This window comes from Sciurus carolinensis, chromosome 1, assembly GCF_902686445.1.
Source record: "Sciurus carolinensis chromosome 1, mSciCar1.2, whole genome shotgun sequence".
NCBI lineage: Eukaryota > Metazoa > Chordata > Mammalia > Rodentia > Sciuridae > Sciurus > Sciurus carolinensis.
Genome location: NC_062213.1, coordinates 179,980,229 through 179,992,264, shown reverse-complemented (window position 1 = coordinate 179,992,264; position 12,036 = coordinate 179,980,229). Strand labels below are relative to the sequence as shown.

General features: G+C 57.7%; 1 protein-coding gene across 1 annotated transcript in view; it reads left to right on the top strand.

Moving 5' to 3' along the window:
- The window catches only part of LOC124966934 (bone morphogenetic protein 8A-like), a 34,328-nt gene extending 22,992 nt beyond the window's left edge, over positions 1–11,336 (top strand). Inside the window, exons 4-7 of the mRNA XM_047528847.1 lie at positions 2,739–2,933; positions 3,383–3,462; positions 3,974–4,084; positions 7,445–11,336. Of these exons, the coding sequence (XP_047384803.1) occupies positions 2,739–2,933; positions 3,383–3,462; positions 3,974–4,084; positions 7,445–7,594 (536 nt within the window). The 3' untranslated portion in view covers positions 7,595–11,336. The remainder of the gene's footprint in view (positions 1–2,738; positions 2,934–3,382; positions 3,463–3,973; positions 4,085–7,444) is intronic.
- Positions 11,337–12,036: the final 700 nt, after the last annotated feature.

Genomic DNA, 12,036 nt, shown 5'->3' with positions numbered 1-12,036 from the left:
CAGGGGCTGCAGGAAGGATGAGCTGGCACCAGAACAGAGAGAAATCTTAGGGAGATATGGGGCAAAATGTGGCCTGGCACAGAGTTGGTATTCCCGAGGGCTTAAGCACTGCCAGGGGACAGGAGAGGCCAGGTGAGCTGCCAGCCCATCTGCCCTAACGTGCAGGCTCACAGATGAGGCGAGGTTGGAGGCTCATGGGGTTCCACACAGGTCCAGGGAGGAAGGCCACAGCGCACTTCACATCTCAACACAGGCCAACGTGTACCTCAGCAAGTGTAAAGGTGGCGTACCCACCAGCACCCTCACGTGATCAGGTGGGCAGCAGAGACCTGGGCCCCAGGGTCTCCTGAAGCTCCTACCTTTGCCTTTCTGGGATGGGGTCTGCCCAGAGCTGGGCAACATGGGGTCACTGCCAGGTCTGGGCCTTCCCTGCAGCCAGCAGGACCCAGGGCCCTGCCCAAGGATGGGGCAGGCAAAGAGCGGAGCTGGTGGAGAAGGGAGACTTTGGCCTGGGGAAGACGTGACTTCTCCAGGCCTGCCAGATGCAGAGCTCTGAGAGATGACCAGCGTCAGTCCCCTTGCCTGCTGTCCCTACCCGGCCAGGCCTCTGCTGAGGAGGGAGCAGCTGCTTGCTTTGGCCCTTGATCAGCTACTGCCCCTCTGGGCCTTAGTTTCTGCTTCTGTAAAGTCCAAGCCTTGGGTTGGCCTCATCCAAGGGCCCTCAATCCAGCTCACCTGACTGTGGGAGCCCCCAGTGGTCCCCAGCACCCACCCAGGCCACCCTCAAGGAGACCACAGGAGACCCTGAACACAGCCTGGAGCACGGACGGCCTTCCTGGTCATGTGGTAGCCAGGGCCCAGGGCTCCCGAGAACGGCATCCCAGGCTGGAGGCTGCCCTGGGTCCGAGGCCACTGTCAGCCAGTCTGTGGGGTCTACTCCAAAGCCCACTGGAGGATCTGTCACCACCCTCCCTGCTCGTTGTCACTCCATCTGTCCCCATGGTGACCTCCCTTGCTTTTGCCCCTGTACCTGTGCCTCTGCCTGGCCATAGCTGCTTCCCCCACTGTGACCCACATGCCTTCATGGCTTCTCTGTGGGCCAAGTGCCAGAGCAATGCCTGCAGGTCACAGCCCTGTCTCTGCAGCTCCTAGTCACATTCCTGAGAAGGAGCCTCGCAGGCCCAGTTTGCTTGTTTGTGGCAGGTGATGTCATAGGTCCAGGGTTGGTTTCTGGGTTCCATCAAGTGGCCAGTGGACACCTGGTCCGAGGCCCAGCTGCTGAAGGACTGACTTCTGGGTGGATCGTGGGTGGAGCAGGCAGCGTCCTTGACCTGTGGTGTGGACTGGAGAACCCGGTGGGCTCCGAGTGGAATCAATAAGCCTGTGTGTACAATATGCCCATAAAGGTATGGTGTGTGTGCTTCCTGTGCACACATAATGGGCGTGTGGGGATGGTGTGTGTGTCAGTGCTTGCGACACAGGTGAAATGGACTCACGTCAACTGAGCAGTAAGTGCTGTGTTTCAAAAGGTGAAAACTGAGCAGCTCTCACGTTTCTGTGGCTCAGTGTGACAAGAAGTGCAGAGCGAAGGGGTCCACGACGCGCTCTTTATACCGAAAGCCAGACAAGAACCTCAGGAAGAGCTGGTGCCCACGGAGATCAGGGCGTGTCCGCTCCGAGAGGTGTCATCATCTGAAAGCTGTGCAGTGGAGACGTAGGTCAACACCCGGGAAAAGGGGTACCTCAGAAAGCTGGAAAAGGCCCGACTTCTGCCGCGTTGACAGCTGTGTGAGCGTAAATCGGCACAGGAAACCGCCCAGGAGAAGGACCATGAGCCTGCGGGAGTTGGGGAGGGCCTTTCTCTCAAGAGTTCCTCTACTGTGGTCATCACCCCCAGTCATGGTGAAAAAGAAGAGGTCATGTGCAGGGGTCCAGCGCAGGGCGGTTCTGGGGCACCTCCAGGGTGAGCTGGCTTTTCATGGCGTCCTCAGCTCTTAGCAGTGGGGGGTGAAATCCCACCTTTGAGGTGCCACTCCTCCTAGGGCCTAGGGCTGAGGCGCAGGTCTTGACTCCTGCAGCCTTTTCTTTCTTTAACCACCAGCCTGGCCCAGTGAACCTGAACTCAGGCTGAGCCCTGGATCTGGGTTTTTTTTTTCTCTGAGACTTGTCTCTGTCCTCCTGAGCTCAGTGACCGGCACATGGACACGAAGGAGCAGTGACTGTCCTGCTCCTGGGCTGCACTGGGCAGAGTGAGCCCTGCTGTGTGGGGTGGGGGCCGCCATGAGCAGGTGTGTCATAAATCACACTTCACATCCCAGAGAGTGTGGGTGGGAGACAGCACACGGCCTCTGGTCCTGCCACCAAGGAGGGTGCTCCAGTTCTGAGAGGCATCAACAGTGGACTCTGGTCATCACCGAGTGACCGTGATGTCTCTTCTGTAAAGTCTGAAACACAGGCTACTGTACAGATCGGGTGAGGCAATGAGTGGGAAAACTCTCAAGCCTGTCAAATGCTTCACATGGCCATGTCCCTGTCAGTTGGAGGCTGGGGTCTCTGAGGCCCCCCCAACCCCGCCTCCTCAGACACACCCTCCAGGGACCTGGGGTGGACTTAGGACTCCTGGTTTCAGGTGAGGAAACTGAGGCTTAGTGGGTTCCCTTGGGTCCTCAGTCTCTGGCTGCTGCTGAGGAGCAGAGTCCCTCCTGGGTCTGTGAGTGACCCTCTCTCCTCTCTCTCAGGGCACAGCGTGGATCCTGGCCTGGCCGGTCTGCTGGGGCAACGGGCACCACGCTCCAGACAGCCTTTCATGGTCACCTTCTTCAGGGCCAGCCCGAGTCCCATCCGCGCCCCTCGGGCAGTGAGGCCACTGAAGAGGAGGCAGCCAAAGAAAACCAATGAACTGCCGCACGCCAACAAACTCCCAGGGATCTTTGGTGAGGGCCGGGCGGGGCCTGGGTCTGAGGCCTCCTTCACGGGAGGCCCCTTGGCTGGTGTGGACTGAGCCCCGGGCTGGATTGTGGAATGAGCGTGGTGGGCAGGGTGGGCTGGAGTGGAGAGGTGGCGACAGAGGAAAGCAGGAGAAGCGCCTGTGGCGAGGGTGCTGCGGGAGGTTCCCTGGAGGAGAGCCCAGGCTGAAAGACCGGGAGGTCCAGCTGGACATTGGGTACTCTGTGGCGATCGGGAGCCCTTGAAGGCTGTTGAGCTGGGTCATGGCACCAGCAGGGATCCAGCGATGAGCCCTGTGAGACCCAGTGGTTTAGTTTCCTGTTGCTCCTTTACTTGCTAAATGTGCCCACCAGGTGTCCCCCACCTTGGGAGCACCCCAGGGGACCTGCACAGAGCAGGAAGCTTGGAAAAGACCTTGCGCTGTCTGTCCCTGCAGATGACACCCACGGCTCTCACGGCCGGCAGGTGTGCCGGCGGCACGAGCTCTACGTCAGCTTCCAGGACCTCGGCTGGCTGGTAATTTCCGACTTGCTCTCCTCACTGGCAGCCCACCTGCAGATGCAGGGGGGTCCCTTCAGGCTGGAGGAGGCCTTGTGGGTGACATCGTTTGCCCCTCACAGCAGTCTTCCCTCTGGATTGGCAAGTTTTCTAACCTGAGAAAGTTTTCACTTTTATAGTGAGAACGGTTTTGGTTTTTGCTTTTTGGTTTTTGAGGCTGGAGTGGGCAGAGCATTTCCTGGGCCCGCAGCTCCAGTGGGGATGGGTGGGGAAGGGCAGGCCGGGGAGCACAAAGCAGAGCGAGGGTGGGATGTGACAAGGACAGAGCTCAGGTCCAGCCCTGCGTACTGAGGGTCGCCAGGTGGCGTCAAGCCTCTGGGGTGGACACTGCCAGGAAGGCCCGAGGGTGGGGGGTGGGTTTGAGGGTTGGGGACTGGAAGGGGCAGCCCTGGGTGGTCCTGGGACAGGTGCTGGGCGAGGGGCTGGGCAGGGGCACGTGAATGGGCTCACCTTCTCCCATTGCCCCCAGGACTGGGTCATCGCCCCCCAAGGCTACTCGGCCTATTACTGTGAGGGAGAGTGCTCCTTCCCGCTGGACTCCTGCATGAACGCCACCAACCATGCCATCCTGCAGTCCCTGGTCAGTGCTGCCGTCCTGGTCAGGGGTGGGGGCCCGGCCAGGGGGCTGGTCAGCCAGGAGGGTGGTGCAAGCAGCTGCCGAGAGGAGCTCTGCCTGCAGGGACTCTGTCACTAGTCGGCTTCCCCACGTCTGCACAAACAAGCTCCTCAAGTGGCCACAGTCGTGCGGGGAGACTCACGGGCACCTGAGCTCGTGCACACTGGACAGTCGTGTGTCCTGCATGTGCGTGTGTGGGACGCCTGCAGGCCTGTGTGTGGGCGCCCAGTCTGGCGCAGGCTCCACTCCTCTGCGCCCGTGTACCCTGGCGTGTCTGGCCTCCGTGACACAGGTGCACACGTGTGCATGACGTGGGCTCGTGCACCCGTCTGGCAGGGCCCCGGCCAGGTGTGCCTCTGCACTCGGGGCGTGGCTCCCCCTCGGGCCTTTCCCAGCTCTTTCCTGGCCATTGGCGTTTTCTCAGGCCTTGGGCCTGTGGTGCCTTGGTGATGGGCACCTTTCGGGGATGGAGGAAGCTTCTCAGATGAGCACAGGGTGACGTGTGCATTGACTGTGGTGTCTGAACTTCTGCCTCGATGCCGGTGCCCAGGATCCCTCGGCCTGTTTTCCTAGTGGGAGGTTGTTCAGAGGTGACGCCCTGGAGTGAGAGTAAGGAACTGGCAGTGCCGCCTTGAGCTGGTGGTGACGCTTCCTTTTGCATGGGGCGGTGGTGTCTGTGGCCTCCGGTCCTGGGAGAAGTCAGGGCGATGCTGGGAGGCATGGGCGGCCCAGCCTGGCCCAGCCTTTAAGCACCGTGGGTCTCCCGGCCCCAGGTGAGGTGGTGCGATGCTGCAGCTGCCCCTCCCAGGACTTGTCCCCTGCCCCATGTCCCAGCCACTGCCTCCACCAGGCCCTTGGTGGCCCAGCAAACGTGAGTGCTCTGGGGAGGCTTGGTGAGCACAGAGGCAGACCAGCGACAAAGGCGATGTGAGGAGGAGACGGAGGTCCTGGGCCTTTGGGTGGAGGAGCCTGGGCTGGGCTGCTCTGCACTCGGGGAGCAGCCCCATCAGGAGCTGGGGAAGAGGGCCCGGAAGCCGGGGAGGTGCACAGGCCCCGAGGTGGAGCTGGGTGGTTCAGGGCCACGGGGAGCAGCGACTGCAGCACAGGGAGGCGAGAGGGCCAGGACCAGTTGTCAGGCTTGGAGGAAATGAGCGGCCCTGCTGAGGCCCTGTCCACCCCTCGAGGAGCAGTCGAGTGGGCTGAGGGATCACACGCCCACAGTTGAGCCCGAGGTCCAAGGTGACATCAGAATAGAGATGCCACACATGGAGGGAACAGGTGAGACCCTGCAGCAGAGCTGGAGAGATGGCCAGGGCAAGGTGGGGCTCCCAGGGCCTGGGCAGGAGGAGCACGCAGGGGTCTGTGGGAGGCCGGGATACTGCAGGTGAGCATAGCTCCTGTCTTGAGGGCCAAGAGAAGTGGGTCCCTCCAGGACCACCCCACAGGACCACTGTCCGCACAGCAGCCAGCAGGATCTTCCTGCAACAAACCAGCCCACATCCTTCTCAGCCAGGAGACTTCAGACCCTTCCCATTATTCCCAGAGGAAGTCTGAGCCCTTGGCCTGGGACACGGGCCCCTCATCAGTCACGCTGTCCATCTGTCCACGTGTCCTTCCCATTCTCAGCTGGCCACCAGGGCTCGTGCTCCAGGACTCTGAGGGCCTGCTTTTGTCACCAGGCCACCCTCCCATGTCCACTGAAATGCTCCCCCCGCCCATCCATTTCCCACAAGGCTCTCTGAGCAGGGCCTCTGACTGGGAGAGGCCTGGCTCCCCTCCTGGCTGCTGTCCAGACAGCACATTGAGAATGAGAAAAGTGTGTTTCCTGTGATCTTTAGAGAGCACTGTGGTCCCTAGGTATGAAGACTGTCCTCAAGGATACGTAGTCTCTGAGCTCCAGAGCTTCTTCCGTGTAGTGTTGAATCGAGCCAGGTGCAATGGCACGCACTTTAATCCCCGTGATGGGAGGCTGAGGCAGGAGGATGGATCTCAAGTTCAAGGCCAGCTTGGGCAAGTTAACCAAAATCCTGCCCCAAAATAAAAAGTAAAAAGAGCTTGGGATGCTCAGTGGTAGAGCACCCCAGGGTTCAATTCCCTTTACAAAAAATAAAAATAATGAGTTGAATGGATGGCACCTTACACTCCACAAGTCAGTCTGTGGGTGCTGATGGACTAAAGGTCACTTCCCTTTGTGTCCCTCACCTGGTGGAGCTCAGGGCTCAAGGGAGGAGCAAAGAGCACCAGCATCTTGTGGTGCTGACTTCTCTCCCGTGTCCCAGCCCGGGGGCCTTCTCAGGTTCCAGCCACTGAGGGACCTTGGACTGCACAGGATGCTGGTGTCTCCTGGGTCCTCTCAAGTGGCCTGTAGATGGAAAGTGGGGGTCAGCAGCCTCCAGGTTCCAGTCCAGCTGCATATCCCTCCAGAGGCTTCTGGTCCCCACACTAGTGCAGTGTCTGTGACAGTCCTCGCTAGCAGATTGGCTCAGACTTAGGGCTTTGGCACAAAGGCCAGAAGGGAGACAGGTGCCATCACACAACTTCGTTTAGGTCCCCGTCAGCGGCACTGTGGGACCTTGGAGGGCCCGGTTCAGCTGAGCAGCCAAACGCAGAGGAGGGAAGCAGGTTCCTTTGCTCTCTGTCTCCCCTCGTGGGTGGCAGTGCTGTCCTTGAGGCCCTTTGGGCGGGTCCTGTGAGGGGTCCAGCATAAATGGCAGCTCTTCCTGCCCAGTCCAGGATAAGTATGCTGGTGGAGGCTGCAAACAGCTGATCTCCCAGCTCTTTGGGAGGGTACGAGCTGTTTCAGAGGGAGGAGGGATCTGGCCCCTGGTTCCAGTGCTGCCACATCGTCGGCCATCACGAAGTCCACAAACCCGGGCTCTGGGCCTCATTCACTGGTTCCACGGTCACTCCCGGTCCCCACCGGCTGGAGTGGGCACAGACCTGTGCACAGCCAATGACAGACCCCGTGGGGACAGAGCAGAAGTGTAAAGCAGGGGAAGCGGAGGCCCGAGGAAGTGGTGCTGCAGGGGCGCCCGGCACATGCTGTCCCTGTGTGGGGGCGGTAGATGCAGTAGGGGTGGGCAGGGGACCCAGAGAACTGAGGAGCAGGTGTGTGGGGCTGGACAGCAGTGCCAAGTGCCCAGCTGCGTGTCCTGGGGTGGTGGGCAGGGCAGGGAGCCTGGTGGAACCTGCCCGCCTGTAGTGGAGAGTGAGCTCCGATGGGCAAGCGGGTGAGAGCAGCAAGACAGGCCCGCGCAGGCGGCAGGGACAGGCGGGTGGTCCTGGGAGGAGCTCACCCCCCACCCGTGTCTCCTCCCTGGCCAGGTGCATTTGATGAAGCCAGACGCAGTCCCCAAGGCGTGCTGTGCGCCCACCAAGCTGAGCGCCACCTCTGTGCTCTACTATGACAGCAGCAACAATGTCATCCTGCGCAAGCACCGCAACATGGTGGTCAAGGCCTGCGGCTGCCACTGAGGCCCTGCCAACTTGCTCTGCTGCTGCTGTCCCTCCCCATCAGGATCAGACCCCTCTCTGAATGCAGGAGACCCTCACATGTGGTCACAGATCACTGTAGTGGGGTGGGGGCTGCTTTTACTGCTCACTCCTGCCGGACTGCACCTCCAGACTGCCAGGCTCCTCCATCCCCTCTCCTGGGGTTTGTGGCACTGAACCCCTCGCACCTCCATCAAAGGGCCAAGTGTACATAGCAGCCTGGGAGCTGTGCTGCCTCGGCTTTGGGGGGTCTGCACTGAAGTCCTATCTTAGGACCTCTCCATGGCGTCCCTGGCCCGGCTGTGGCCAACCCTGGATGGTCTGAGGAGCCTGAGACTGGCTGTGCCATTTACCACAGGGTCTGAGTTGGGCAGCAGGGTTCCGTCCCTTCCCACATATACCACCTGGCATCTCTGGGGCAGGATTGGGCACGTGCATGTCCTCAGTTCAGTGTATTAGTGGATTCCACTGACTTGGCCCGTGGGCACAGTTAGCTTATTAGAAAAAGAACAAGCTGACTGGGCCTCGTGACCTAAGGTGAGGCCAGTGGGGACATTCTGCCGCATGTGATTTCCCTTCCCCGAGCCTGTGCTGGGATAGAGGTCTGCCTCCCAGAGAAGAAAAGAACCCTGGAGGATTCTGATCCCCACAGCCGTCTCCACCGTGGTGCTGTCTGGGGCTGGGCATGCGGACATGGACCTCTCAGCAGAAACGAGACAGACATGACCCCAGCGATGTTCCTCTTACCTGTGGCCACCATCTGTGACCACTCTGTATACGTCTCTCTTTGCACCTGGACAGACCCTCCACACCCTCAGCTCAGAACCACAGATGGAGACCAGAAGCTGCTCAGTCAGAATGAACTCAGCTCCCCAGTGAGGAGCAATCCATTCTACCTGGAGCATGGTGATGGGCAGGCTGTGGCCAGGCATGGGACAAGGGGGAGGACTGTCAGTGTTTGCTTATGTCTGAGAACCGAGAAGAGGCTGGTTGTCAAAGTTTGCATCACCCTGGCTGCCCAGCAGCCCTGTCCTGTTTCTGGGGCCTGTGAGTCAAAGAAAAGGCCCCTGTCCCAGGGGAGTGACAGGTGGTAATTAGGCTGCATTGGGTGGGGAGGTTTGTCTCAGCTTCCACTCTTCCTGGAAACCACTGTTCTCTTGGAGCAGTCACTGGGAGTTGGTGTGTTTATTTAATTTTGAACTTGCTAAGCCTATAATTTACCTACCAGAACAGACAGAGTCCAGCTGCCTGAACTGGGCCCATCCCCATCCACAGCACACCCAACAGAAGTGGACCCACCCACGTGCCCAGAGATGAACATCTCTGGAGTTTACACTCTGTACCTCTGAGGACCGACCTCAGGGAGGGCAGCAGCAGTGGAGAGTTTGGGTCCATGCTGTGGGACAGCAGCCCCTTTAGCTGACCCAGAGGACATCCTTATGTGAGTGCAGAGGAAGAGACCCTCCCATATACACAAAGGGTAGGTCCAGATGTCTGAAAGGTGGGGAGTTCCGCCCATGAATGTAGGCTTCAAACAAAGGCCAACAGGGATTGGACAAAGCACCAGCCTGAATTGCTTAGTGTCTGAGAAAATCCCCTTTCTCATTCTTGCTTCAGTCTTTCAACTATGAATACATGAGGACATAGGACTTGTGTTAGTCAGCTTTCTGTTACTGTAACAAAATACTTAAGACAATCAATTTTAAAGAAGAGGAAAGGTTTAGCTGGGCATGGTGGTATGCACCTGTAGTCCCAGCTACTCATAGGAGGCTGAATCAGGAGGATCTTTTGAGCCCACAAGTTCAGGATCAGCCTGGGCAACAGAGTTAGACCTTATCTGAAATAAAACAAAAAGGAAAAAGAAAAAAGAAAAGAAAAAGTCAAAAAACAAAACATTCTTAGTTCTTGGTTTAGAAGTTTCAGTCTATGGTTGGTTGACCCCATTGTTTTGGGGCCTGTGGTGAGGAAGCCATCATGCTGTAGAGTGTGGGGTAGAGCAAAGCTGTTAGCTTGTGGCACCTGGGAAGCTGAAGAGGGAGAGAAAGGAGGAGGAAAGGCTTGGGTCCCACTGTCCTTCCCAGAGCAAACCTTTAATGAACCTGAGACCTATTAAAGACCACCTCCTAAAGTTTCCCCCACCTCAGTAGAGCCAAGCCAGGGACTAAACTTTTACTACATGTGCCTTTGAGAGACATCCAGGTCAAATGGTGTCATAACTCTCATTCCGAAGGCCTTCCAGCCAGAGAATCTCTGCCCCCGTGACCCTCTCCTCTCCCAAGACCTAAGGCCCAGCCGCGGGGTTCCGGGCTTTGACAGCTCTTTCAGACTCCCAACGCCAGGGCAGTGGAGGCAGTGGAGGCCTGAAAACTTTGACGGCTTCTTTGGTCCCTTCAACTGCCCAGCACGTGACTTGACCTGGTCTGGGGGCACAGGACGGGTGAAGACTGTTCTAAAGGTGCAGAGTCTGCCTCACCCCGGGCGTGGGTGCAGGTATGTAAAGCCCGTGACATGACTCCCTCTTTCTGCAGCAAGGCAGAGTGCAGCAGTCCTGATGGTTGGCATGCTGGCACCCTTAGCCACCCAGGCAGCCACTGGGTGTCATCGGGCGAAGGGAGAAGACAGTGGGCATGCAGCCCGTGAGGGGGTAGTCTCCTTGCCAAGGCCATCTGGCTCTCTGGTTGCCTCTGGCCACCCAGGCTACAGTCATGGCTGCATGTTAGAAACTAAAATAAGGAGGCCAACCTGGGGCCCAGGAGCAGCCAGTGGAGTCTCAGGAATACAGCTCGGGTCGCTCAGCCTGGGCAAATCCCCAAGGATGTCCCAAGAGCAGCACAGCACAGGCCCTGCTGCCAGCTGAGCATCCGAAGCCCTGTTTTTTGTGCCTTATGGAGGGAAGTGGGTAAAGTGCTTTAGAAAAATTCCCCACAATTTTGCAGGAAAGAAGGCAGGAGAGGGTGGGTTTTGGAGTCAGCAGGCCTGGTGTCTAGTCATGGCTCTGGCTCTTGTGATCTGGACCACGTCACGAGCCCCCTGTGCCTGCTCCTTGCTCTTTCGAGGGGACCTGGCCTGGCTGTGCCCTTGCGAGACCTCTCAAGGATCAGATGTGCCCACAGAGCACTTAGAAGAGTATCTCATTTTAAACGGGCTTGCCTGTTTGGGCCTCCCTGGCCGGGCTTCCCATGAACACCCACCCTCTCCTTCTGGAATGTTCCTGGGAGGCGCTGCTGGACTTACCTTAAAACTGTGTTTTTCTTCAGAAATCCACTCTTTGGGATGAGGTATATCCCTGCACCCTCACCTTCCTGGAAAAACACAGGGACAGCACTGGGTCTCTCCTAAGAGACAGGCATGGCCCACCTGTGCCCTGCTAGTGAGTGTGGTGCCCCCTGTATCCTCACAGGAAGCTAAGGGGGACTTTCCATCACAGGTTTCTCTTCTTACTAGGAAGCTTTGAGCAACTATTTGACCCTTTGGAGTTTTTAAAAAATTTTTAAACTTTTTATTTTTTCTCCCTTAAGAAAACATGACATGAATGCCAGGGAAATTTTTGAAAATAACAGAAAACAGATTACAAACCCCCATAAGCCCATCACACCATGAGCTGGTGTTAATTCCTCCCAGACTCTTCTTGGCACATATACATTCGTCTTTACACGTGACGTATGGATTATTACAAAGTTAGGACCACACTCTAGGCATTTTGGTAATCTGAGTCATTCATTTTATGATGTATTTTGAAATTTTCTATCATTAAATATTTTTTGAAAAAATCTCTTCCATGGTTTGGGACTGTGGCTCAGTGGTAGAGCACTCGCCTAGCATGTGTGAGGCACTGGGTTCGATCCTCAGCACCACATAAAAATAAATACATAAAATAAAGGTATTATGCCCATCTCCAACTAAAAACAAATATTTATAAAAAAAATCACTTTCAGCAGCAGTCCATGCCTGGAATTCTGTCTTTTTTCCCTCACATGACAAGCTCCTCAGCGGGCGGCAGGCAGCCCGGGCTCAGGTGGCCTGGGCCTGAGGCTGGCTGCTGGCCCCAAATCCCTGGGTCAGGAGATTTTTCCTCTCTGTGCAGCACCTGGCATGAGCAGGACAGGGCCCCACTGAGGGAGCTGGGTGACCAGAGCAGGGGCAGGTATCTCTCCTGAGGCTCAGGTGATCTCAATGGCTCCACTCAATGTCTCCACCCAATAACTCCACTGCTGCTGGCCTCTGTCCAGTCTCTTGCTCCCACCGTCCCAGGATAATCAGGAGGTGGTGACAAGCTCTCCCTGTACCTCCTCCCACAGATTCCCCCTATTTCACAGGACTTTGTGAACAATCCTCCCTCCTGCAGCCTTGGGCCAGCTGGCCACCGCCCTGCATGTCTCCCTGGAACCAGCCATGCCCAAGTGCTTTGCACCCGTCATCCTCTT